At 53.7% G+C, this 23,687-nt stretch overlaps 1 protein-coding gene across 4 annotated transcripts in view; it reads left to right on the forward strand.

The window, feature by feature from the left end:
* Positions 1-1,525: 1,525 nt before the first annotated feature.
* Positions 1,526-23,687, forward strand: part of EBF3 (EBF transcription factor 3) — a gene marked incomplete at both ends in the record, with an annotated part of 114,028 nt that continues 91,866 nt past the window's right edge. For all 4 annotated transcript variants that reach the window (XM_081105392.1, XM_081105391.1, XM_081105393.1 and 1 more), the window contains 6 exons: positions 1,526-1,659; positions 1,759-1,915; positions 2,270-2,333; positions 3,066-3,121; positions 6,109-6,182; positions 7,769-7,837. In XM_081105392.1, coding sequence (XP_080961518.1) covers positions 1,526-1,659; positions 1,759-1,915; positions 2,270-2,333; positions 3,066-3,121; positions 6,109-6,182; positions 7,769-7,837 — 554 coding nt within the window. The remainder of the gene's footprint in view (positions 1,660-1,758; positions 1,916-2,269; positions 2,334-3,065; positions 3,122-6,108; positions 6,183-7,768; positions 7,838-23,687) is intronic.

The following is a 23,687-nucleotide window of genomic DNA, read 5'->3' on the forward strand; positions in this document are numbered from 1 at the left end:
CGCCGCGCGCTTACCCGGACCGGCGGCACCGAGGACGGGACCCGAGCGCCCGTGGCGTCCACTGGGCTTTTAGAGAGGCCGGCGCCAGGGAGGGCTGGGCACCGCGCAGGGCGCGCCGCCGGACACCCGGCTCCAGGTCGCCCGAGAGCCCGGCGCGCTTCCTGCCAGCCCGAGCGCCCGGAGCCTTCTTTGTTACTCGCCGCGGCTAAGGACAGGCCGGGGGCCGGGGTCTCCCGTGGCCACCAGGAAAGAGAGAGCATCTGGCAGAGTCCGCCTCCGACGTGGGCCCCAGCCCGGCATTCGGCGGCCTCCCCGGCAGCAAACACTGGCGTCTGGCGAGGCCCAGACGGGGGCGGGCCGGCCCCCTCCAGCAGCCTCAGGTCTGCGTGGAAACCAGGCTGAGCTCGGCCCCGCCTAGGCTGGGCGCCCTGCTCCCCCCACTGCCGCCCCCAGCCCTTCGCTGGCCCCTCCGGCTGCCTCCCTGCGGCCTGCTCGCCTCTTCTCACTTTCCCCTTTTCTCTTCGGGCCGCCCCAGAGGGAGCTGCGGCCCCTTGCATTTATGGCATGCATTTGGACAACTCGGGGTGCCTGGGCATGTTACCCCCTCCTTTCCACCGTGTTCTGACTGTCTCTCTGAATCGGGGAGGAGGAATTAGGGGGGCCAGGCTGCCATCGTGCACTGGTTGTTTCATTTCAAGATTTATTTGGGCGAGTAGGAACTTCCCAGGCTGCGGGTGGGCGCGAGGAGCCGCGGCGCGTAGCCCGGGGCGGCCGCGGCGCTGGGTGGCGCTCGGCGGCGGCGGGGCTCGCGGGGCTCGCGGGGCTCGGGCCGGCTCGCGGCGCCGTCAGGCAGTCAGTCGGCGAGCGCGGCGGCGGCGGCGAGGGGCGCGGCGAGGGGCGGCCGCTCCCATATATGGCGCAGGCACCGCCCCCCGACGTCACCTTCTGACAGCGCGGCTCCCGGGGGCTTCGAGTTTTGGCTCCCGGGAAAGGGTCCATTCCTCGGGGAGAGAGGGCTGAGTTTTGTGCGCCTCCGTCCGCTGCGCGCGCCGCTCCAGGCCCCGCCGCGCCCCGCCTGCGCCCGGGACTGCGCCGCGGCACTCACTGCCCCGTTTATTTGTCTTTGGAGCAGGCGGGCCGCGCCAGAAGCGGACGATCCCGCAGTGTCCTGCAGCCGCGGACGCCGCCCGGCTAGGATGACACCACGTTGAGCGCGCCTGCAAACAACAACAACAACAGCCAGCGCCGCGGCCGCGCGTCCTGTTTCTCCCGCTTCTCCGGGGCGCCGCGCCGCCACCGGTGTCGCCGCCGGTGTCGCCGCCCCCGCGCCCCCCGGCCGTCCGGAGCGCCCGGCCGCCGGTGTATGTCGTGCCTGCCCGGGACGGGCTGAAGCCGGCGGCGGGCCGGACCGCAGGCGCCGAGCAGGGCCAGCGCGGCCAGGGCAGACGCCTGCCGCCGAGCCCCGAGCGCCGCTGCTCGCGGAAGCGCTGTCGGCCGGGAGCTGCGGCCGCCGCCAGCAGTTTTCATGTTTGGGATTCAGGAGAATATTCCGCGCGGGGGGACGACCATGAAGGAGGAGCCGCTGGGCAGCGGCATGAACCCGGTGCGCTCGTGGATGCACACGGCGGGGGTGGTGGACGCCAACACGGCCGCCCAGAGGTACGTACCGGCCGGCCCCGCGCGCCCCGGCCCCGCCGCGTCCCCGCCGCTGGCCGGCGCTGCGCTGCTCACCGGGCCGCTGTCTCTTTCCTCCCGCAGCGGCGTGGGGCTGGCGCGGGCGCACTTCGAGAAGCAGCCGCCCTCCAACCTCCGGAAATCCAATTTCTTCCACTTCGTGCTGGCGCTCTACGACAGGCAGGGGCAGCCGGTGGAGATCGAAAGGACCGCTTTTGTGGACTTTGTGGAGAAAGAGAAAGTAAGTGCGAGCACACAATCACACCCTCCATCTTTCCAGAAGTGGGAGGCAGGCGGTGCCCGGCGCGGTGGCGCGGAGAGCCCCCTCGGCGGCGGGGACGGCTCCGCCAGGCGCCCCCGCCGCCACGTGCGCCCGCCGGCCCGCGGAGGGCTGCGCGACTCCCGCGCGCCCCCGGACTCACGCGGGGCCAGGAGGGCGCGGGCTGCGAGCAGGACAGTGACATCACCGCGCCGCTCCGAGCTAGGAATCCTGCGCTGCGTGAGGCCGGGGGGCCTCGGTCGTGCAGGGGGACCGAGCGCGGTGGCCGCGCGGACGCCGGCCGCACTAAATGCAATTATTTGTCGTTACTTTCAGGAGCCCAACAACGAGAAAACCAACAACGGCATCCACTATAAACTCCAGCTGTTGTACAGCAATGGTAAGTGGCCGCTGCCGCTGCCTCCCCGCCCCTGCCCGGCTCCCTCGCTCTCTCCTTGCCCGAGATGCTTAAAGGACATAAAGATTTTGAGATTAAAATGACATGGATGTAAACACGAAATCTTCTCATGGCATAGAAGGAAAACAAAACATAAACGATCAATAAGTCGATGGCACTTCACATGATTAACCGGTAGGGCTTGAAGTAGAAAGTAAAAAGCGGGTCGATAGGCGCTCCAGCTGAACATCACTTCTAAGTGACTTTTTTCAATTTTGCAAATTAATGTTAATTATTGAGATGGGGGTGGCTCGGGTAAACCGGGCGTAACTTGCTGCCCGGGCTCCAGGTTCTTAAAAATCCTCGAGAGACGTTAGAAAGAGTTCAGACTCTGTTTCCATATCTTGCTTTCTGTTTTCTAAAAATAAATGACCACATGGGCCTGTGGGTATGGCAGCCAGGCCTGCACTCAGCTGGGCACATTTCTTGCACCTTTCAAGGCAAACCCTGGGAGTCCTAAGGTTAATTAGGAAAAGAAAAAAAAAAAAGCGAGAAGCGATTGGGGTTTTCTTTCTTGCCTTTTAAAAGGCCAAGCCTTAAGTTTGCTGCATCACGCGGCTGCAGTCCCTGAGCCCTGGACTTCCTGTGCCCGGGTGCCCTTGCTAAACTGATGGGTACTTCTCTCTCTCTCTCTCTCTCTCTCTCTCTCTCTCTCTCTCTCTCTGTCTCTTGCAGGAGTGAGAACGGAGCAGGATCTGTATGTTCGCCTCATAGATTCCATGACCAAACAGGTGAGAAAGTTTAAGTGTCTGCATGAGTTTTCACTGCTCAGCTGGGCTTGTCCCGGGGTTCAGAGACTAGCAGACTGACAAATGGATCTGTGTGTTTTTGTTTTTCACTTAGTTTCCTTGACATGCTAATGAGAATTCCATATTTATTGGAATAAATGAAGCAATTGGTGAAATAGTTTAGGTCGTCATTAGAACAGGACAGATATGCTTTATTAAATGGCTTGTGATGGGATTCAGATTCTCTCTTAATTAATTATGGTAATTAATATTTGACAGAAAAATTCCGAGATGCCCCTTTCCGTGTATTTTTAAATGCGTTTTTTTGTTTTGTTTTTTGTTTCTCTCTCTCTCTCCTTGGAATCATTTCATTGATTTTTTTTCTCCCTGTAACAATGGCAACTAACTCCTTTCCAAAGCCCAGTGAGTGGGGCTTGATTAGTTCACTCTTCCCCCTTTCCAGTGTGATGGTCTAGTAACAGGAGACGTTTATTTGAATTTAAAAGTTAAATGTGTTGGGGTGAAAAGTCACCTTGTTCTCCTCTAGTCCATCTTCACCTCTCGGCCCCCCATCTCCATAATTCAAACTCCGAGCTCCAGGGGTCACCCAAACCCGCCCATTGCTCCGTGAGCCGCTCTGGCTCCTGCTCCCACCCTCTGTCATACCTTGTAAATAACATAATTACAAGCAGGTCCTTATTAAATTATTTAACCTGTCTTGGTCAACTTTTCCGAGGATAACTATTGGCTCTCGGAAATGTCATTAAGTGCAGAGAAGCACTTCCTTGCTTTTTGACGTTGTGCAGTTTCTGGCTGGGTTTGTGCTGGGTAGTACGTTGTTGTTCAGTTGTTTTAAAGATCCCCCCCCCCCTTTTCTTAAAAATAGAGGTTGGGGGAGGGGCAGGTCCGATGTGTAAATTAAATCCACTTGGCACAGATTGATTTAAAATACAGTTCCAGGCCGGGCTTCAGGCTTGGAAATGAAAGTGGAGTCTGGGTTTCTGATGCGAACTTGAAGAATGCGAGCCAGTGAAAGCGCCTCCCGGCTTCTGCAGCCAGGCGCGCGTGCCTCCCGCTCTGCTCCGCAATTAGGTTTCTGATTTTACTTCCCCTCTAGAAAGTTTGTCCTTCCCTAGGCAGCCCGCGTGCTAGATTTTAATGTCTGCGGTGCAAAACAGCGCGGTTTTCTCTGAGAGTAAAACACAGATCTGATGGTAAACTCCGCTCTTTCTGACGAAGACAGGCGGCGTGCCCTTCGGTCATGTTTTCACTCGGATGCAGGGAAGCCTCTGGAAGTGGGGCTGCTGGTGGACGGGGTGCTTTTATTTCTTTGTATGTAAGGACTGATGTTTTCAGAGAGCGCTGCGGTGGGAGGAAGCGGTGGAGTTCGGCATCCCTAAGTTTCCCTGTTGTTTCGAGAGCAGGAGGGCTGGTTTCAAGTGCACTTTTATTGTTCATTTAGCCACGGACCTTTGCAGTATAAGCAGGGCTGGAAATAGCGGCGTTTAATCTCCTCTCACTGACCGGATCGAGGGGGAAAAAGGAAAGAAATAGCCCAGTAACTGATCAAAGAGTCAATGGTGCTGAACCGACAGTTTATGGATTTCTGTTTGTGCTACAAAATAAAGAATAAATCAAATACAAATACGGGGCTCCATCCGAGGAGAAGCCGCGCTCTCTCGGAAGAGCTGGTGCCCGCTGCCCGCCCTGTGGCCCTGGGCGGCCCGCTGGCCTGCGGTGACACCGTGGTTTGGAGCAGGGTCCGGGGAGGCTGGGGGAGAGCGGCTCCCGGGGACCTGGCCCTCTTCCCAGAGGGAAGCCGGGTTTCCTCGGCAAAGGGCTTTGTCCGCCTGGAAGTGGAGGAGGGAGTCAGAAGTGCCCGAGGAGGTTGGAAGTAATTTCCAGATAATTGGGGGGTGGGGTGGGGGTGGCGGGAACTGGAGAGGGGACTCCCCTCCCCCTTCCGTGGAATTTTCAGCCGGGAACTTGCGGCTCCTGGCCCCCCCCCCCCGCCCTCTGCCCCTCCTCCGGTGGCCTTTTCCCCCCTTCTTTCCTTTCCCCCTTTCTCCCCCTCCCCGCTGCGGGCGGTGGGGCCGGGGCGGCTGGCGCAGCGGCCCCAGCTCGGGTTCCCGGCGGGCGGAGCTGGTGAGCGCCGTGGTGAGCGCACCTAGGGCTGCGCACCATCTGGCAGAGCCTCTGTTCAAAACCTACCCGAGCGTGTGCGCAGACACTGCCTTCTTCCCCGAGAAAAATCCTTGTTAGCAGTTTCAAAATAAACACCAGATTGGCCATTAGCACTTTATTTCCAAATACCATCCCGCGAGGAGCACGTGGCCGCGCAGGGCTGGGCGCCTGGGGCCGGAGGAGCGCTCCTGCCCGGAGCCCCGGAGGCCCGGCCGGCGGCCACGTGAGGCTGCTGCGTCCCGGCCCCAGAGCCGCCCACGGCGTGCAGAGCCCGGCGGCCGGGGCGACTGGGCCGGCGGACGGCCCACCTCTGGAACCTGGGTTTGAACTCGGGCTCGGCTGGGCCCGGGGAGCGCACAGGGCTCCTGGCAAACTCCTGCCCCAGCCGGCTCGCCCTGCTTTAGTCACAGCTGTTCTCAGCGGCCTCTCCCAACACACATTGGAATTTGATGTAGACAATGGCCCGAGGACGTGGCCCAGCGGTGGTGTGGGTCGCCGAGGGGCTGGGAGCCCGGTGTGCCTGGACCAAGGTGCCATGGCTCCCTGAACCCCCGCCTTGCCCCCACCCACGAGACTGAAATCCTCTGGAGTTGAAAGCCCGAGCTGGCCTGGAGGGCGCCCGGGAGAGGAGGCCTCCTTGGCTGAGCCTTACTCTGGGTGACCCGCCTGGAGGGTGGCCTGGGTGGGCCGTGCTGCCTCCCCCAGCCCTCTGTGCACCTGCCCGCCAGCCGGGCCTTGAGGCTGGGGCAACTGGACGCCAAAGCCAGGGCGCCCTGTAACGCCCGCCTCTGCATGTCCCCGTGCAGGCCATCGTCTATGAGGGCCAGGACAAGAACCCGGAGATGTGCCGTGTGCTGCTGACCCACGAGATCATGTGCAGGTGAGCGGCGGACGGGTGAGCGGCGGGTGGGTGGGTAGCCTCGGCGCCAGCTGCAGCCACAAAGGATGCGCAGTCCTGGCGCCTCCACCCGGCTGGGCTTTGGGATGGGGTTCGATTGAAATGTAATCGGCTGGCCGCAAGCCGCAGCCCAGGAGCCGGGCTCACTTCCCCCATGACAGCGATGATGGTCCCCGCAGCTGGCTGGCGGCTCAGCAGAGCCGATTAACGCGTTGGCCATGTCGCTGTGATGTCAGAAATGCAAAGGGTCCCGGGTGATGCCTGTGTCCTCCGTGCGGAGGAGTTAGGGATCACTCCCAGGCACTTGACTGCTTCCTTCTGCAGCGCCGGCATCCTGAGCCGTGCCGGCGGCTGGTATTGATAAAAGGAAACTGTCCTGTGACAGAGCCAAGCATGTGAGAATTGGACTGTGAGTCTGTCAGGGAACCTCTTCCCTGGTGCAGCCAGGCGCCCTTCCCAGGGTTGTTAAGGCTGCGCTTTCCTGAGATCCCTGTCACAAGAGCAATTCCCCTCCTGCTTTTTTTCTAACGACCACAAGAGTTTCTCCCCTTCACGCGAATAAAAATGCATCATTGGCTTTGTACGTGCGGCTTGTGAAATATCGTGGCGAGGAATGACAAGGACCTGCGAGCCTGCCACAGTAGCGGGCCGCGGGCTCTGCCTGGCTGCGGTGCCGGCTGCCTCCATGCCATTTCTGAGCAGACATATTGTTACAGCACTAATATACAAAAGCTGACTTTTTCTCATATCAGGTAATAAATATAAATTACAACCAATAAAGTGGAATTTCTTTATTATCCACTTCTGCATGTACTGCAATTAACATAGAAAGCGCACAGATGTGATTTAAGCTCTAAGTGGAAGACTGTAGACTTTCTTTAATCACTTTAGCTGTCAGCTTTAAAAGGCTTTATATACTTTGCCTACCATATGGTGTTAATTTAGCTAATTTAGACATGTAACCATTATACAAGTATGCTTTTTTAAAATGCAAGAAGCATAACATTTTTGTTTCATTTCTGCTTTAATTAAAGTTTCAATAACAGCGTTAAGGTAGGCTTAAAGAAGGAACAATGGAAGTTTCTGATAGATGGATGCATGCTTTTGTGGTTATAATTAATAAATGCCCCAAAGAAATATTGGTTGAAGGTGGCATCTTGCATCTTTTCCAGAAATAACAGCTTGACAATTAGAGGTAAACAAAGCTGAAGCTGTGAAAAGTTATTCCCAAGCCTCCTGCCTCTCCTTCTCCTCAGTTCACTGCAAAGACAAACACAGCAACATGTTTTCCATATTTTAGCATCACAATTTAGGTGGTAGCTCTGTTACCCTCCTCCTAGGAACAGATCTGTTCAACTCTGCTCCTTCCTGTAGAAAGTTACACCCCAAGTTTAGTCACAGAGCACATGAACCCACTGGGTTGAAAACTGCCGGTCTGCCTGGGTAGGATAACTTATTTTGTTGACTCCAGCCGCTTGACTGTCAGACTTAAAAAAAAAAAAAAATTACCAGTCGGGCATAAAAGGATGACATGCATATTAAAACCCCTGTTTACAATTACTCCACAGCCGGTGCTGTGACAAGAAAAGTTGTGGCAATAGAAACGAGACGCCCTCAGACCCCGTAATCATTGACAGGTAAGGATGACTTCTTTATTTTTTTCAAAACAAAACCGCAGCCCCCGCCCCCCCGCCCCAGCCGGTGCCTGGCTGGGTTTGCAGTGGCTCCCCGTCTGTGGGGCTGGGGCTGAGCTCCATGCGCGTTGCCGTTTGTTGTCCGCGTGTGTTATCACGCACAGGTGGGTTGACTTGGAAACCTGGAGGCTGGCTCTGTGGGGATTCGGTAATTGCTTTCGAGTTGTCAAGGGAAGCAGTTTCATCTGCCACCACTCTCACTGTGAGGAGCACTTTATGCCTAGAGAGTTTCTGGCTTTAAACCCAGAGATATGTCATAAAATGCTTTTTGCTAATTTGTTAACAAGTATTTCATTTTTGCATTAATTTTTTTTTTTTTTAAATCTTGGATGATGGTAGCCGAAGTTGAGACTTGGGTGGTGTTACTGTTGTAATTGTTGCCCAGTGTTAGAATGAATTTAATCTGCTCTCAATTAGTTGCAAAATGTCTCCTAATTTTTTTCCAATTGTGGCTGTCGTTTTATGTCAAGTAGCAAATATGTAACTAACAAACCAAAGTTGTTATAATTGAAACTAATTACACATGCTGGTTACATTTTCCAACATTAATATCCATCACTAGATGAGCTGTATGCATTCTTTACATTTGCTGCTCTTCATCTTGCTATTTATCATGTTCCTTGGGCCACGTTGCATCCTTTAAAGCAACTAATCATCAGCCCTAATCGTGTTAATGTGCGTTTGCTGTTGCTTTAGCTGAAACAACAAATACACTACCCCCCTGCCCTCCTCCGGAGCACCCTCCCGCCCCCCCATCGCTGGGTTTCTGTGCCCTGGAGGAGGGAGGCTTTCTTTCTCCCAACAATGGGGAACAACAGCCAGAGGCCCAGGGTGTGATGGCTGGGGGTTTTTTGAAACTGGTACCCAAATCGAATAAATGCTAGACGTGTACATATGACTCCAGTTTTGTGAAGCAGAGGTTTAGGCCGTTTTGAAGAGGGGTTGGATTTCAGCAGCTTTCAGGACAAAGTTATCTTTTGATCATGAACTTTGGCTGTCCAGTGTCTGAAAAATTAAACCCGGAAAACTCCATGAGTTAAGCCCGAGGAAATGTGGGCCTCCAGTGGAGAGCAATGCTAATGTTGAACTAGCTGGGATCGCTGTTTGCTTAGTGGGGAATGCTCGGTATCTGACAGAAGGGACGGCTCTTATTAGTAATCAAATAGGGCGGACCAGTTGTGGCCGTCACTCAGGCCGCGAGAGCAAGTTCAACACTTTGTCCAACTCCAGCTACAGAAATCAATAGCATCATATTTGTCTTTAGTGCGGTGGCCATGGAAATCTTCCAGCTTCAGGGTTGTTGGGCTCGTACCTGAATTTATTTTGTTTTCCGTGATTGGCTAGAAGTGTTTGAGCAGCTCTTGGCATCTTGTCTGACTGTAGGATGCTTGAAAAGGCAGAGCGCGCGTCTGCTCCTCACACAGCGGTGCGAAGTGCTTCATCTTCTGAGTGGTCTTCCATTTGTGATATTTGTACATTTAAAAAGCTGGCTTGTTTCCACGGCCTGAGGTTTTCAGCACAGCGCAGTGATCGAGTAGCCGCGTTGATTCAACCGATGTTTCGGGCGCCGTGTGTCCCCTGCAAAATCACTTTGGGGTTTGTGTAACAGCCCATCACGTATCGACTCTTGAATAACCTTTAATACTCAGTTTTATCACAGGATGGGAAATGTCTTCTCCCGCATGTGCAGAAATATACGCGTGAATTCTTGTCTGAGTGAATGCCTTCTTATCTTTGGTTAATTAAAATATGTGCTAAGATTACTGATACCTCTCTGACCTAGAGAAGTGTGCGATCACTTGATATGCTGGAAGCAGGAGAGGAGGGGAAAATGTAGAAACATTTGGTTAATGGGTTTACCAAGTTTATTTGAATAAGGAGGATTGCAGCTCCATTTGCGCCTGGCGTCAATGCTTTGGAGATCTTAATTATTGATGAAAATCTGCTCTGCTTCTAAATTCAAAGATATGGCAATTTTATAGGAATTTTAATCACCTTCCACGTGAGGGATGTTGAGGTAAGGGCAGTTCTACGGGTTGACAAATAGGGTGTGCGTTTTTTACCATTCTTAAGAGAGCTGTCACTTGTAATGACAAAAGACTATTCGCATTTGGTTGCTTGATGTCAATCCGTGTGTGATGATTGCAGTTATTGGCACAACCTTCCGTTTAAGGCAGAGTTCTAGGGGGAAAAGGAAGAATTCAGTGTTTACTAAGGCAAGTTGTGTGAATCAGAGAAAGACAAATGCCTGTGGGAGGGGACTGTCCTTCGTGCGGTGCAGCCTTTTGCAGCTGAAAGGCGTTTCAGTTTCATAATGATCATCATTTCTGTGGCGTGCACGCTGCCTCTGAAAACTAGTTGCTCCTGTGGAGCCGCTAGCCTGCGTTTCCCCTGGGGGGGGCCGCTGCATGGAACCCCGCACCGGGCTGGGGAGCCGGTCCGCAGGTCCCCACCAGCGCTGTCATGACTTGGTTAGTTGGCTTAAGAAAGAATTAGATGCAACCTGCTTCGCAGGCTCCGTGTGGCCTTTGGACACACTCAGCAGCTCCTGCCCAGATAAGGCCTATTTGTCCTGCGGACATAAACCAATAATTCCAACCTGAATTGAGATCAATGGGCCCACGTTTGCTCTAACCCACGCGGAGGCTCTTCCGCAGGCCGCGCGCCTGCGCCGCTGGGCGATGAGAACAGAGAAGTCGGCTCCCGGCTCCGGCAGGCAAATCGCATTCTATAGACTCTGACGCCTTAAATCAATTAATTACACAATTTGGCTCAGCTATCTTTCAGAAGCATTAAATACTCACCAGCAGCACGGAGGACCCTCCGCGTGGAAAGGGGGGAAGCGTGAGGCTGGTTTTGCGTGGGGAAACCCTGTTATTGTGAAGGCTTCACTTACCTGAACTGTCTTCTTCCTCATAAAACAACGCCAGAGAAACCGTCGTTTATGGCTCCGCAAATATAATTACACCACCGCGGGTTTAGGAGAACACAGCAGCTCACGGTGTAGAGGAGAAACGTGACGTTATAAAGTAAAAGCATGGCCAGTGAAGAGCTGCGATGGTAGAAAGCATGTATGTGGCTGTAGTGACCTGCAGAGCCAGAAGCGGGGGTGGGGGAGCACGCGTGTGTGTATGTGTGTGTGTGTGTGTACACACCATGTGCGCGTCCCCACATACACGCATGTGCGTGTATATGTGTGTGTACACACACACACACACACACACACACACGTAGTGTTCTACGGTATTCTGAAAGGGACGGGGTATCGTTTTCCTCGTGGAATAATGTTTTCTGGGAAAACACAAAAGCAGATGGTCTCCATTAGGGACACCCATTGTCCACACCGCCCAGCTATGGACAGATGAATCTCTCCCGTCTCACCCGTGCATTCCAAAGGCTGTGAATGATTACAGGATGTCGGTGTAGCTGCTAAACCAAAACCACACTTTGGCTGTCGTCCTCTCATGCCATCTCATCCCGGGGTGTCGCCTGAGGCCCCGTGGACATGCCCGGGGAGGCTCGTGCTCTTACCTCCGTCCCTGCCCGGCCCAGTGGGTTGGGGCTCAGGGTCCAACTGTTGCGACCGGGCAGGCAGACTTCGGGGCGGCAGGAGCCGGGTGCTGGGACATCCGAGCGGCCAGGTCGGTCGCACACGGGGCCCCGTGCAGCGCCCGGAGGGAGCGTGCTCGGCGGGGAGGTTCCAGATGGCACGGTCTCAGGCGTCTCACGCGCTGGCATCTCTGTGACAGTGGGGCCCCCTCCCCAGCAAACCTGGCATTGGTCTATGGAGTTCGGGAGACTTATCATTCCAAGTCTGTCCTACTTTGCTGTCTGGAAGCCAGACATCTGTTTATTCCATTTTCTTTCATACAGAGTTTGGAATAGCTCTAGTTGGTGGGGGGGTGGGGGGAGGTGGGAGAGAAGCAAAGTTTTGTCATATTTAACAGCTGTTACAAAATTTCAACCCTGTGGGCTCTGAAAATACTTTTCAGCTGACCTCAGATTTTTATACATAACTGACATAGGGTTGCAGAAAAATATTATTGACTTAACCTTTCATTGTCTGCGATTTCACGTTGTCCTCCGTCACATGCCCAAACCCCAACCTTTTTAACTCCACACACACCCCCCAATACTGCTGCTCCGATTCATTTACGAGTTTGAAGTTTACACCTTTAAAACGATTGCAGAACGGTAGCTGAAGACCCATCGGAGATTTTCTTTCTTTCTTTCTTTCCTTTTTTTTTTTTTAGTCAACAGTGTTTCCTTTCACTTCCTGTCACAAAGGTCAAAGAGAGCGACCTTTGCTGGCAGTCGTCCCACTGAATTATTCATGGCATTGACTTTTGTCAGCACACACAGTTGTGCTCTGGGACGCTTTATTCATTTACCTCATTTAAAGCGCCTTTCTGCACCTGTTCAAGTATTAATATCATGTAATTTGGGCCTAATGCCGATTTTGCTGAACACTCATTATATTTTTTATTAGCTATATTTCCAAACGATTATGTATGATTATTACCAAGCCTTACAAACAGCACCGGGCTATTCCCTAGCCCCTTCCATCTTCTTGTCAGGTTGTTTTCGGAAGCGGGGAGGATAAACATTTGACCAGTCCCAATGTTTTCATTCCACTCCATCTCCAAGCACAGAACTTAAAGCTCCCTCCCTCATGGCTTTGCACGAGCGTGATTAAATCCAACTCCGAGGGAGCTGTACAAATGCCAGCATTTATAAGGTCAACGCTTTTGTTAAAAACGCTATGTAAATGAGGATCTGCAAAAAGGGACATTAAATAAAATTAAATTCATTGTCTTCTTTAATGTCATTTACATTTTGGCTAAGCCCCGGCCTGTCAAGGAGGATTTTAAAAATAATTTTAATTACACACCATTTAGCCATCCGAGGTTTTCCTATTCAGCAGCGTTTGGATAACCTGCAAAACGGAGACTGTTTATTAACTTCTTAAGCGACAGCTTGTCATTTCACCCGCATAGCGCAATGAAAACAGTAGAGTTTGGTGTTAATTTCTCCTTCTCGGTTTCCTTGAAGATGTGAATATAATTACCAGGCGCGAGGCCTCGGCGTCCCGGAGCCCCCCTCGCGGCGCTGGCCCTGTGTCTGAGACGCTCTTTGGTTCAGAGTCTGTTTTAATACATCGGGACTTCAGCGAAGGGGAAATATTGGCTAGAGATTTGGCAATCTGAACGCGCAGTGTGGATGAATGGACGTGGCTACAAAGAATCTGATTTTGCCTGGCACGGTCCCCGCTGGCGCCGCGCTCAGGTGTGAATGGCTGTTTGATTCCCTGGCACGCCGGCGGAGAGAGGCGAAAAGTTCACCGCGCTCATTCATCCTCTAACCATTTTTTTTTCCCCAATAAACTTCGGAAAATAAACAGAAAAGGAAGAGCTGCATTATTGAGTCACAATGCCAGGCTTTCATTTAAACAGGGAGACCCCAGAAATAGTGCCCACCCGGTAGGTTTTCCTCTCCTGGCAGCCCCATCACCCCGGCTACGTCCGTGTGCCGACCGGCCCCTGTGTGTGTGTGCCACCGTCAGTGTGGCCACGGCCACGGTGGTTTGCGGCCAGGAGTCGGGTGGCTGCCACGGCCACCAGCAGGCCTGAGCCTGCACCTCTGCTCCAGGCCGTGGAGGCCTGCAGAGATTTATGGTCGCCGGCCCCGGGGAAGGACTCCAGGGCCAGGCCAGTGCAAGGCTGGGTTTTAGAACAAGCCGCACACCCCTAATGACTTCCACCACACTGGGCAGCACTCCGATGGCTGTGGGAGGGGCCGCCTCCCCTGAGCCGCTGTGCACGGAGCCCTGGGCTCAGCTCCTGCTGCCTGTGGACGCGCAGGGGCGGGGGAGGGCTGGGAGCCCGGCTGTCAGAAGCTATCGTCCAGGAGGGATGTTGACGCAAGCCATCCCGCGCCTCTGCGGCGGCCTTATCAGGTGAAAAGCAAAGATATTGCCAGTGCCTGTAATTGTGTTAGGATGGCTGGGATGAATTGGATTACCTTATGGAAAGCCGTCCAAACGCGGGGCTCTGGTACGCATGCTTACAGGAAGCGAATAATTACTCTCCGTGCACCCGGAGATAATTGGGGCTGGCCGGGCCTCCCCCGCCGCCCAGGAAGGGGGAGAAGCTGGCCGGGCAGCGCGGTCAGGACACACACCCGGGCCAGAGGTCCACGCTGGTGGCTCGCCCCGATGCGGTAATTTTTTGGTTACTTTTCAAAGATGGTGAATAACTGATCAGAATTCAAACTACCCGTGGCAACAGGAGGCACGTTGGAGGAGATGAAAAAAAAAAAAAAATTCCAGGCTCTAATGATGGAGATTGTCGTCGCAGACAGGAAGTGATTGACAAGTAGGGGCACAGGAAGTGAAAACTCGCGGAGCTTAACCTGTCCTGGGCAGAGCCTGCACAGCTCACACTCGGGGAAAATGAAAACCATTCCCCGCCGCCCGCTCGCCAGAACACAAGCGCCTCTGTTTGTTTATCTTCAGAGCAAATCTCCCCAAAATGTTTGTGGTCAAAACTCTCTATAATGAGGCATTCTGCTGGTAGTATTAATGCGGGAGAATAGAAGTATGGCTATAATTTAGGCAATAAGCGGAGGAATTTTTTGTGTCAAGAGTATTTTTGGTGGGATTTTATAAGCCCCTTAGACTTTGGGGGTAACTAGCGTTCATTAAATTGTGGGGACAACTGTTTTAAAAAACTATTTATTCAGAAAACAGGCACATCTGTCAACATAATAAATGCTAAAAATTGGCAAACAGTTGCATGGAGAGCGTGGTGGAGGCTGGGTGCGGGGGGGGGGGGCGGGATAGGGAAGCTCTCATTTAGATTTTCGAATCTCTTGGTCCCCCTTCCCTTTACAAACAAAACAAACGAGAACTGTCCCTCTGCAACTCCTCCTCTGGAAGTCGCTCTGCTAGAAATGCCCCCACGCCTGCCTGCCGGCCGCGCTGCCAGCAGCAGCTGAAAACAGCAGAGCGGGGGCCTCGCCTTCCCAGTCCTTCGCGAGGAAATGAGTTTAACATGTGCGGAAAGCAGGGCTGCAGCCTGCGCTGCTGTGGGACGCAGGGCCCAGGCCCGCAGCGGAAGGCGTCGGCTCCAGCGTGTCTCTGCTGGGTGTGCAGGGAGCGCACAGCTGGGGAGAAGGCTCCAGCCGCGCCCCCGCCCCGCCCCCACGCCCCCCTTCCCCGTGCCTATCTACCCCCCTTCCCTCTCTCTCAGCAGAAAGCCCTTGGAGGCAGGGTGCCGTGTCAGAACATCCAGGCAAAACTTGGGCCCTGAAAACGTTTAAGGCCCTAAAAATATTTGCCCTTGTGGTGACGAATTTCCAAAGGGGGAAAGACCCACCTGGACCACAGAGGCCTGCCATGCAGGTAAAGGCTTCAACAGGGCTTCCATGCAAACTGCATGTCGCCCCCCCCATCCCGCCTCCCCTCCCCTGCTGCAGGTTTTCATCGAAAGGGAAAGCTCCCCCCCCACCCCCCCGGGTGTCCAGTGTGATGTTAGGGAGTCGCCGAGGGGCAGGTCTGAAGCCGGTGCCTGGGCTGGGGCCATGTGAAGGTGACATGTGCGGCACAGGTGTGGGATTTGATTATGGCCACGGCGGGCAGCAAGCCTTCCCCAGCCCCGGTGTGGGGGTGGGGCAGCCAGGCCACCCCAGCCCTGGGTGGGGGACAGGGCCTAACAGTGGGGAAGGGTGCCCCTTTTATTTTAAATCACACCCAGCCGAGCCAGCTTGGCATGGGGGAGGGGGCAGGGGTGCTGCTGCCCAGTCCTGTTGAGGAGGGGTTCCTCCCTGAGGGTCCCCGAAGTTTTCTCCAACCTTCCGGGTCAGGGGGTGTGGTTGGCAGGCACCTCAGTGGCGTTCTGAGAGGTTCATGCCGATGTCCTTCCCAAGTCGTCCTGGCTCAGAGTCACGTGTCCAGCTCCGTAGAATGACATCCATGGACCAGGAGGACAGCCTGGGGGGCACAGTTGGGTGCAGGGGAATTGGTGGCCACAGAGCAGGAACACTAAAGCCACACCAGTACCAGGGACAGGCCCCCCAAGTTTGCATCTTGTTCCTCCACATTTGATGTAGATTCCAGGGTGTCCTGATAATGTGTTTTTTTTTTGTTGTTTTTTTTAGAAAAATTAATAGACTTTATTTTTGGAGCTGTTTTAGGTTTTCAGACACATGAGCAGAAAGTGGAGTCCCTGTATCACCCCCTCCCCAACTTCCCTTTTCGTAACAGCTCGCATTAGTGAGATACGTTGTCATAACTGATGAATCATCATCGACACATTGGGATTCAGTAAAGCCCATAGTTGGCATTGGGGTTCGCTGTGTGTGTTGTACATCCTGTGAGTTTTGACAAATGCATGCGGACATGTGTCCACCCTTTGATATCACCCAGAGTCGTTTCACTGCCCTAAGCAACCTCTGTGCTCTGCCCATTTAAAGCAACACCCCCCCCCGCCCCCAACCACCGCTGATCTCTGTACAGTCTCTATAGGTTTGTCTTTTCCAGAATGTCACGTAGTTGGAATCACAGAGCATGTCGCCTTTTCAGATTGGCTTCCTTCACTTAGTAATGTGGATTTAAGGTTCTTCTGTGTGTTTTGTGGCTTCATAGCCACTAATAATACTTCCTGAATTTCAGCGTTTTTTTTTTTCTTCTTTAAGGTTTCTGAGCAGTCTTTCCCCTTCCACGTAACATCTTGGTGTTTTATAATAACGTTCTTTAGTGTTGAGTTTATCGCCACTCACAGAGTCTTCACGCTCGGATGTTGTCTGTGGCTTTCTCGTGGCTTTTGGGGGTTGACATGCCCAACCCCATTTTTTTTTTCTTAAACCAGTTACCTCCTTTGCAGAGAAATGAATACATTTAAACTGCTTCCCAGGAATTTGTTTAAGCGGCATGACTCAGTTTTGCTTAGTATCAGGGCTTTTCCCTAAAGACGGCTTTTTTAGGATATTTAAGTAGCATAGGCCATGAAAGGAGCACGACCGAGTCGCTGGGAAGGCCGGTCTGCTGTGCTGCGGCATCAAAACGGAATGAATTCGGCATTCAGTGTAGTTGTTGGCTTTTTTTTTTTTTTTTTTTGGTTTAATAAATTAAACTACAAATTTTCCTAATTGCCAAACAAAATGTTAGGCCAGCGTTAGCCAATGCGGACAGTAAAACACAACATAAAACCTGCTGAGAGTTATATGTGGTATTTAATACGAGACAGAGTAATGCACGGGTTTTTATGGTTAAGTATGAATTCACACCCACAGCATTTGTTTCACATTAGGAAAGGTTTGTAAATCAGATCAGTGTGCGGGGATGGGGTGGTCCGGGCAGCCTCCCCGTGTCTCTCCTTCCTGATACTTGGTTGTTGGAAAGGCTGCCAAAGGGAGCTCCCCGTCCATTTCCATTTTCTCAATGAAGCGATTCGTCCTCTGACATCAGGAAGATTGGGTCAGGAAGTAAGTGGGGGATTGGATTAGACGTGAGGCTCATCCCCGCCGTCCGAGGTCAGCGGCCTGATCCGGCCACCGGGCAGCAGCCATCAGTTATCGAGACGAGGGCTGCCCATCGGTCCTTGGCCAGCGGACGCCCCAGGGAGAGGTGGGAAGGATCTGGGAAGTGGTTTCAGGGGGAAAACACGGCAATAACTACCATTTGTTAAATCTGACAAGCAGGTTCTAAATATAACAGCCCATTCTCCAAAGATCATTCCTTTGAACAAATAAATGAGTTATGCAAGTTAATAAATGGCTAGCTGCCCCATCCAGAGTTATGTCTTCAGGCGGCTCAGAAATAGGTCCTCCTCTGTCACCCCACCACACGCCCGATCTTCTCCTGCTGCTGTTGGTCTGACCGCTCTTACCAAGTCTGGCGTGCCCACGACCCTCTAAGAAACGGCTTGACAATGTAAACAGAACTTGCCTTGGTTCAGGATAGTATGACACGTGGATGGATTTATGCGTTATAGTTCCAAGGCTTTCATACGTGATTGTGAATAAAGCAAGGTACCGAAGTACCTTTTAACTTTAATAAAAAAAGAAAAGAAATGATTTGCCTGTGAGAAGTGTTGCGGTCAGAAGCGCCTTTGCTGGGCTTGGGGTATTTGTCATGACAAGTGACGGCTGCTTATGTTTCCTGAGACCCCATCATAATTATTCCCGGCAATTATAGCATCCAGAACCCCATTCCAGCCCCACACACATTTGTTCCCATTTATTAGACGGCGAGCAGTCACTAATTTACATTGTTTCAGAGTTCTGTGTTGGGGTAATTTATTGCGTGTGCCGGGGTCACATAGAGTTGACCAGTCGGCAGGGCGGACCCGCGCAAGGAGGGATGGAGGGCCCGCAAAGGCGAGGGCCGCAGAGCGGGGGGCATGGGGCTTTGGAGACGGCCACGGCCTTTTTAATCACGTTTTGATTTATTCTCTGTTACATTACTTGCTCTCCGTTTCTGTTTTTCAACAAATCAGAGAGCCTGGAAAGGCCTTTTTTTTTTTTTTCTTTCTTTCTTTCTTCTTCTTCTTTTTTTTTTTTTTTTTGGAAGGAAATGGAAGCGATATCTTCTAACGAGTGGAAACTTTTACTAATGCCCTGAATAAAATATTTGTCAGCGGCCTCCACTAAACGTGAAAGCACTCCGCAGAGGAAACAAAGCCTTACTGTTCCCTTCTCATCATAGCAGGTTTCGTTATCAAGTTGAGGAAAAAGGCTTGTTTAGGCGAAAATAATGATCATAAATAGAGCTGTACAGTGGGGCTGGGAGGGAGCGGTGACAGTGCCTGCTATCAAGGCCTGCAATTCCGAGGAAATATGAGTGTTCTGATCCGGGGAAGCAGTAATTATCTTTTTGTGAAGAATGTACAATGGTGTCGGATGATGAATTGATCGCAGATTGGAAGCGTGGTTTCACTGTCGTGTACAGAGATAAGAGGGAGCCCCGGGACTGCTCATCGCTTCTGCGAGTTCACAGCCAGCCAGTTTATTAGCACAAATCCCAAATGTTTAGTAAACTCATTAGGTTCCATCTAATGCTAATTTATCATCATAGACGGAACCCCAGCCGTGGAGGCCGGAGGACCGCGCTGCATCCGCGGGACTCGCAGAGCCTCTGATCAATCACTCTCTGTGCGGCCCATTTTTCTTCAGATGCTCTAAACGGGCCTGAACGATCCCTGGGATTAGGCCACGGCCATCGGTGAGGGTCCTTGGGGTTACCTTCCCCGGGATGGTTATCTGAAAGGTTACGCCGTCCTACGCAACCGTCTGACCGGGAGAGCTTTGCTTTGGGTGTGACTTACCAACACCCCCCCCCCCACTCCCCTTCTTGCCTCTACCTCCACCTCCCAGCCCTCCCCCCACCTCCCCTCTCCCCCCCCATTTTCCCTTTTCCAATCCAGTCCCAGAGTCGAATTCAAAGAATTTCCTTGCAGAATCAGTTTACCAAGAAATGCATCATGGTACATAAATGTCAAGTACAGTTTATTCTAAACTTCACACAGTGTTTTTCTTTTAAAAAATCAAGCTTTAAATGCCCAGTTCTCCTGACATTTTCGTACATATTCTATAGTGTTTTCGAAGAGGATAATAACCTTTGCTTGATCCGAGGCAACAGCTGCAAAGATAATGAAATTCTTATGATATTTCACCAGGTAAAATGTGAATTGCAGAAGAAAAGCTATTGAATTTTTATGGATCTTAATCGCATAAAATGAGATTCATGGGGCATACGTATAACTATACTCGGCGGACCAGCAGGCCGCGGCGCGGAGGACCGGCCGCGCTCGCGAGGGGCGCTCCAGCTCCCACTAAGAAAACGCTCCCCAAACACGGCCTGCAGCCTGGCCCGAGAGTGATAATGAAATATGACAGAAATTTCCTCGTGCTGGATCAGTGGCAAGAGAGGTCCTGCACGGCCCGTATTAATTCACCTGACTTATGTTCCAGGTCTTGATTTACCTTATGATTAAAAACTTCTGCAGGTTTGCTCACCAATTGAAATCAGATCTCATCTGCAGCCCAGTGGTATTGATCCCTATTTAACATCAAGGCCCAGAATTGATTGGCATTGATTAACAATAAAAATGCGCTCCTCGGCGTCCAGCCGGCCAGGCCGATAGATATTCCGACGGAGGCGCCGTGCCCGCCGTGGCGGCGTCCTCACTGACCAATCTGAAAAGAGAAACGGCCCCGCCCGCGAATAAACAATATATTTTAATGTTATTGTAACTGGATGCCGGACCGGCGGCGCCGATTGATTTTACTCTCGTTGTATAAGATAAATATCTTTAATAAAATTCTCATTTTATTTAGGATTTTACAGGAATAGCTTGATTACTAGAATGGTGATATTTTTCTTTTCCCACGGTGTGAAAAAATGGATTAAAACATAAAGGCTATAATAACACAACACTGGAGATGAAATGTTAATCAACTCAGAAGTCACACACGGGGCGGGGAAGTCTGGGAAGATATTTCAGCCGTGGAGCCGCACGGCGCCTCGCCTCCGCTGCTCCCTGAGTGTTTCACAGCCGGGCGGGCCTGCTGGGCCTACGACTGTCACGCGCCCCCGGCTCCCCTCCGCAGCGTCCGGGGACATTCGGTCCCACCGAGCTCAGCAGAGAGGAACCACTCGATAGGACCCAACCCAAAAGCCTTAAAGGAGACCCTATGCTTGTTCTGTTCTGTTCTCCTCGGCAGAGGTGCAGCCCGTGGGAAGAATTTCTAACCATCCTCTTAACTGATAGCGCAGAGAAAAGACGACGTATTAAGGAAAACTTTTAGATCTCCATGCTGGGGTCACATCTTGTCCCCAAGACGGGCTGGTGACTGGCGCTCATCCTTCTTATCCAAGCGCTCTGGAGGCCGGGTCCAGCTGAAAGAAATTATCCAATCTCTAACATCCAGAAGTTTACAGTTATATAATGATGGAGAAAACCACAGGTCCCGAGGGATGCCAAATTTTAGAGATACTTTTAAAATGAAATTATCCAGCCAAGCCTCTAAGACAACCTCCTTGTACTTAAGACAAAAACGACAATCTGGAATTAATTTCTGTTTTTTTTCTGTGATAGGGCAAATCCAATTTGCTTCTTTAACTGTTGATTAAGGAATCAGGCCTATGAGGTCGTCCCCCGTAAGCACTGGCTGTTTATTTGTCTGCGGAGAGCAGCTCCGATCCCCTCCAACGGGGAACGGGGTCAGGCCTGGCGGTGACGAGGAGCTGCCTGGTTGGTGTGGAGACGCAGCTGCCTTGTTGAGCCGTGGCGGGAGGCTCCCCCGTCACTTCCCCTCACGCAGGCAGAGCGGCTGGGCGTGGAGGAGCGAGATCTGTCCTCTCTGGAGCCTTTCTTGTAGAATCAGGGAAACATCCACTAGGAAGCCATCAATAAGTAGATTCCTTAGATGAGACTGTGTCCTACTCTGAGGCCCGCTGGATGAACGTCAGCGCGTGGCCCCGCGTCCAAGGACCGCCGAGGCCCCTGGCTTCCAAAGGAAGGCCTGCTATCTGAGCGGTCTGTTAAAAAAAGGCCCCCCCCGCCCCCCGCCCCAATTTACATTTGCAGGGGAGGGCGGGTCTGTTTTGGTCTTTTAGAATCAGTTGTAACTATTTAACACGATTTGCCATCGATTTCATTTAACAGCGAGGACCTACCGATGACCTAGTCCAGTGGTCCGCAAACTGCGGCTCGGCAAACCGCGGCTCACGAGCCACATGCGGCTCTTTGGCCCCTTGAGTGTGGCTTTTCCACAAAATACCGACTTCTGCGCATGGGCCATGAAGTTTCAATCGCACTGTATGTGCGCGCCTGCACGTGGTATTTTGTGGAAGAGCCACACTCAAGGGGCCAAAGAGCCGCATGTGGCTCGTGAGCCGTGGTTTGCCGACCACGGACCTAGTCAAATGCAGTCACCGGATTTGCAAACAGGCAGGTGTTATGTGGGAGCAGTGTCGGTACCAGGCTGTGGAAAGCAGAGGTGGTCTCTGAGTGCTCCCTGGTTGGGTGAGATGGACCCCATCTCCCCAGAGCCCCCGCGCCTGAATCGTTGGCCCTGCAGGTTGGTCTCACCTGAGGAAGGCAGAGCTCCTGGGGACCCCGGCCCTGCCCTGCACGGGTGCCATCTCCTGCAGGTGCAGGGCCGGGCGCTCTGGGGCGGCAGCCGGTGCAGCCGAGGTTTGCCTGGTTTCCGTTGGAATTGCCCGGACTGAGAGCCGTGTTCCCCAGCGTCAGTGTTAAACACCTTTCCCGTGTCTGTGATTTGAGGGTTGGTTTTGTCCGCGCTCCTTCTATTGCTGTCCTGGGACGGAGACCCCCCCTCCCCCCCCCCCCCCCGCCATCCTCAGGACCTAAAGTCCCTCAGTTCCCACAGACACGTATCCCCCAAATGCAACCACCGGTTTACCTTCCTGAGAGGTACAGGAAAACCAGTCGGCGACCAGGGGTCTCTGCTCAGCCGCCGGAGGCTGGGGGAACCTACGTACCCTCAGTGGTGTCCAGGCTCCGCTAATGGCAGGAGGCGACATGACCTCCCTCCCTGGGTAGTTGCTGTGTTGGCCCTGTGAGCCCCCCCTGCTTCCTCCTGCATCTGGATGGGGCCCCCACCTGCACTCAGCGTGGATGACCGCCAGTGTCTGCTCTCGGCCCCCAGGACTTCCGACTTCTGCAGAGACACTGTGCCTGCACCCAGGTCCCGGCCCCTTCCAGGAGCCCTGCCAGAGGGCAGCCCAACCCGCCACCTGGTCGGATTCCTCCGGGCGCACTTTGCCTGTCCCCCCCACCGTCCCCCAGGTAGCCCTGCTCACGCCTCACCCCCTTCCTCGCTTCCCTCTGCCTGGGCTCAGCCACCCCATCCTAAGCGCCTCACCCTTCGGGTGTGGACGGCCCTCCCCACGTTTCACTTTCTGATAAACCTGTTGGTCCCTTGGGGCCCTGTTCAAACCCCACCTCCTAGGGCCCCAGGGCTGTGGACGAGCCACCCCCCTGCAGCTCTGTGGCCCAGCGCCTGGCCTCACGTCCAGGTCTTGGTACTATTGCTGGGGGGGGCGTCCCCCCGCCTCAGGCAGGGCAGCTGGGCGCCTTCTCCACGCCCCGGGTCCTTGGCCGCCTGTGGGTGACGACGGAGGAGGAGCAGGAGTGTGCGCTGTCCACTGTGCCCCTGGGCTTTGATGCCGCAGCTCTGAGCGAGGCCGGAGCCCCGCTGCTTGCGGGCAGCCCCGGCTGACCTGTAAGCCGATCTCCCGCTAAGCCCCGCTAAGCCGTCACCGGGCTTTCATCCCTCCACCGTGACGCCTGCCAGCAGGCCGAGGTCGGTGGCCGCTCGTCTGTCCCAGCCTACCTCTGGAGGCAGGAAGTTTTCCTTTCCTGATGTAAACACACACGTTTCCTAGGGGGGTTCCCGAGAGCAGCAGGGTCCTTCCCCGTCCTGTGGGGGGTGGGGGGGGACTTGCTCCACGTGGGGCAGCCCCAGACCAAGCGCCCACCTGGCCTGGCCGTGCCATCCAGGTGGGGAACACGGAGACCAGAGGGTGCTTGGGGCCCCGGGAAGGGTGCACCCTGCGTGTCCGCTGGGCCCGGACTCCCCATGGCTCCCCTGCACCTCTCCTCGTAGGGAGGGGCCCCGGGGAAGCCCCAGGGTGCCAGCAGGAGGGGACGAGGCCCCCTGTCCCCTCACTTCCCCCGCCCCTGCCCCCAGCTTAGCAGGTGTGAGGGCAGCAGCCAGCCATCGGCAGCCTCGTTGTGACAAGTCACGACCCCACAGCTAAGGTTGT

The sequence above is a fragment of the Myotis nattereri genome (assembly GCF_964212035.1).
Source record: "Myotis nattereri genome assembly, chromosome: 13".
Lineage (NCBI taxonomy): Eukaryota > Metazoa > Chordata > Mammalia > Chiroptera > Vespertilionidae > Myotis > Myotis nattereri.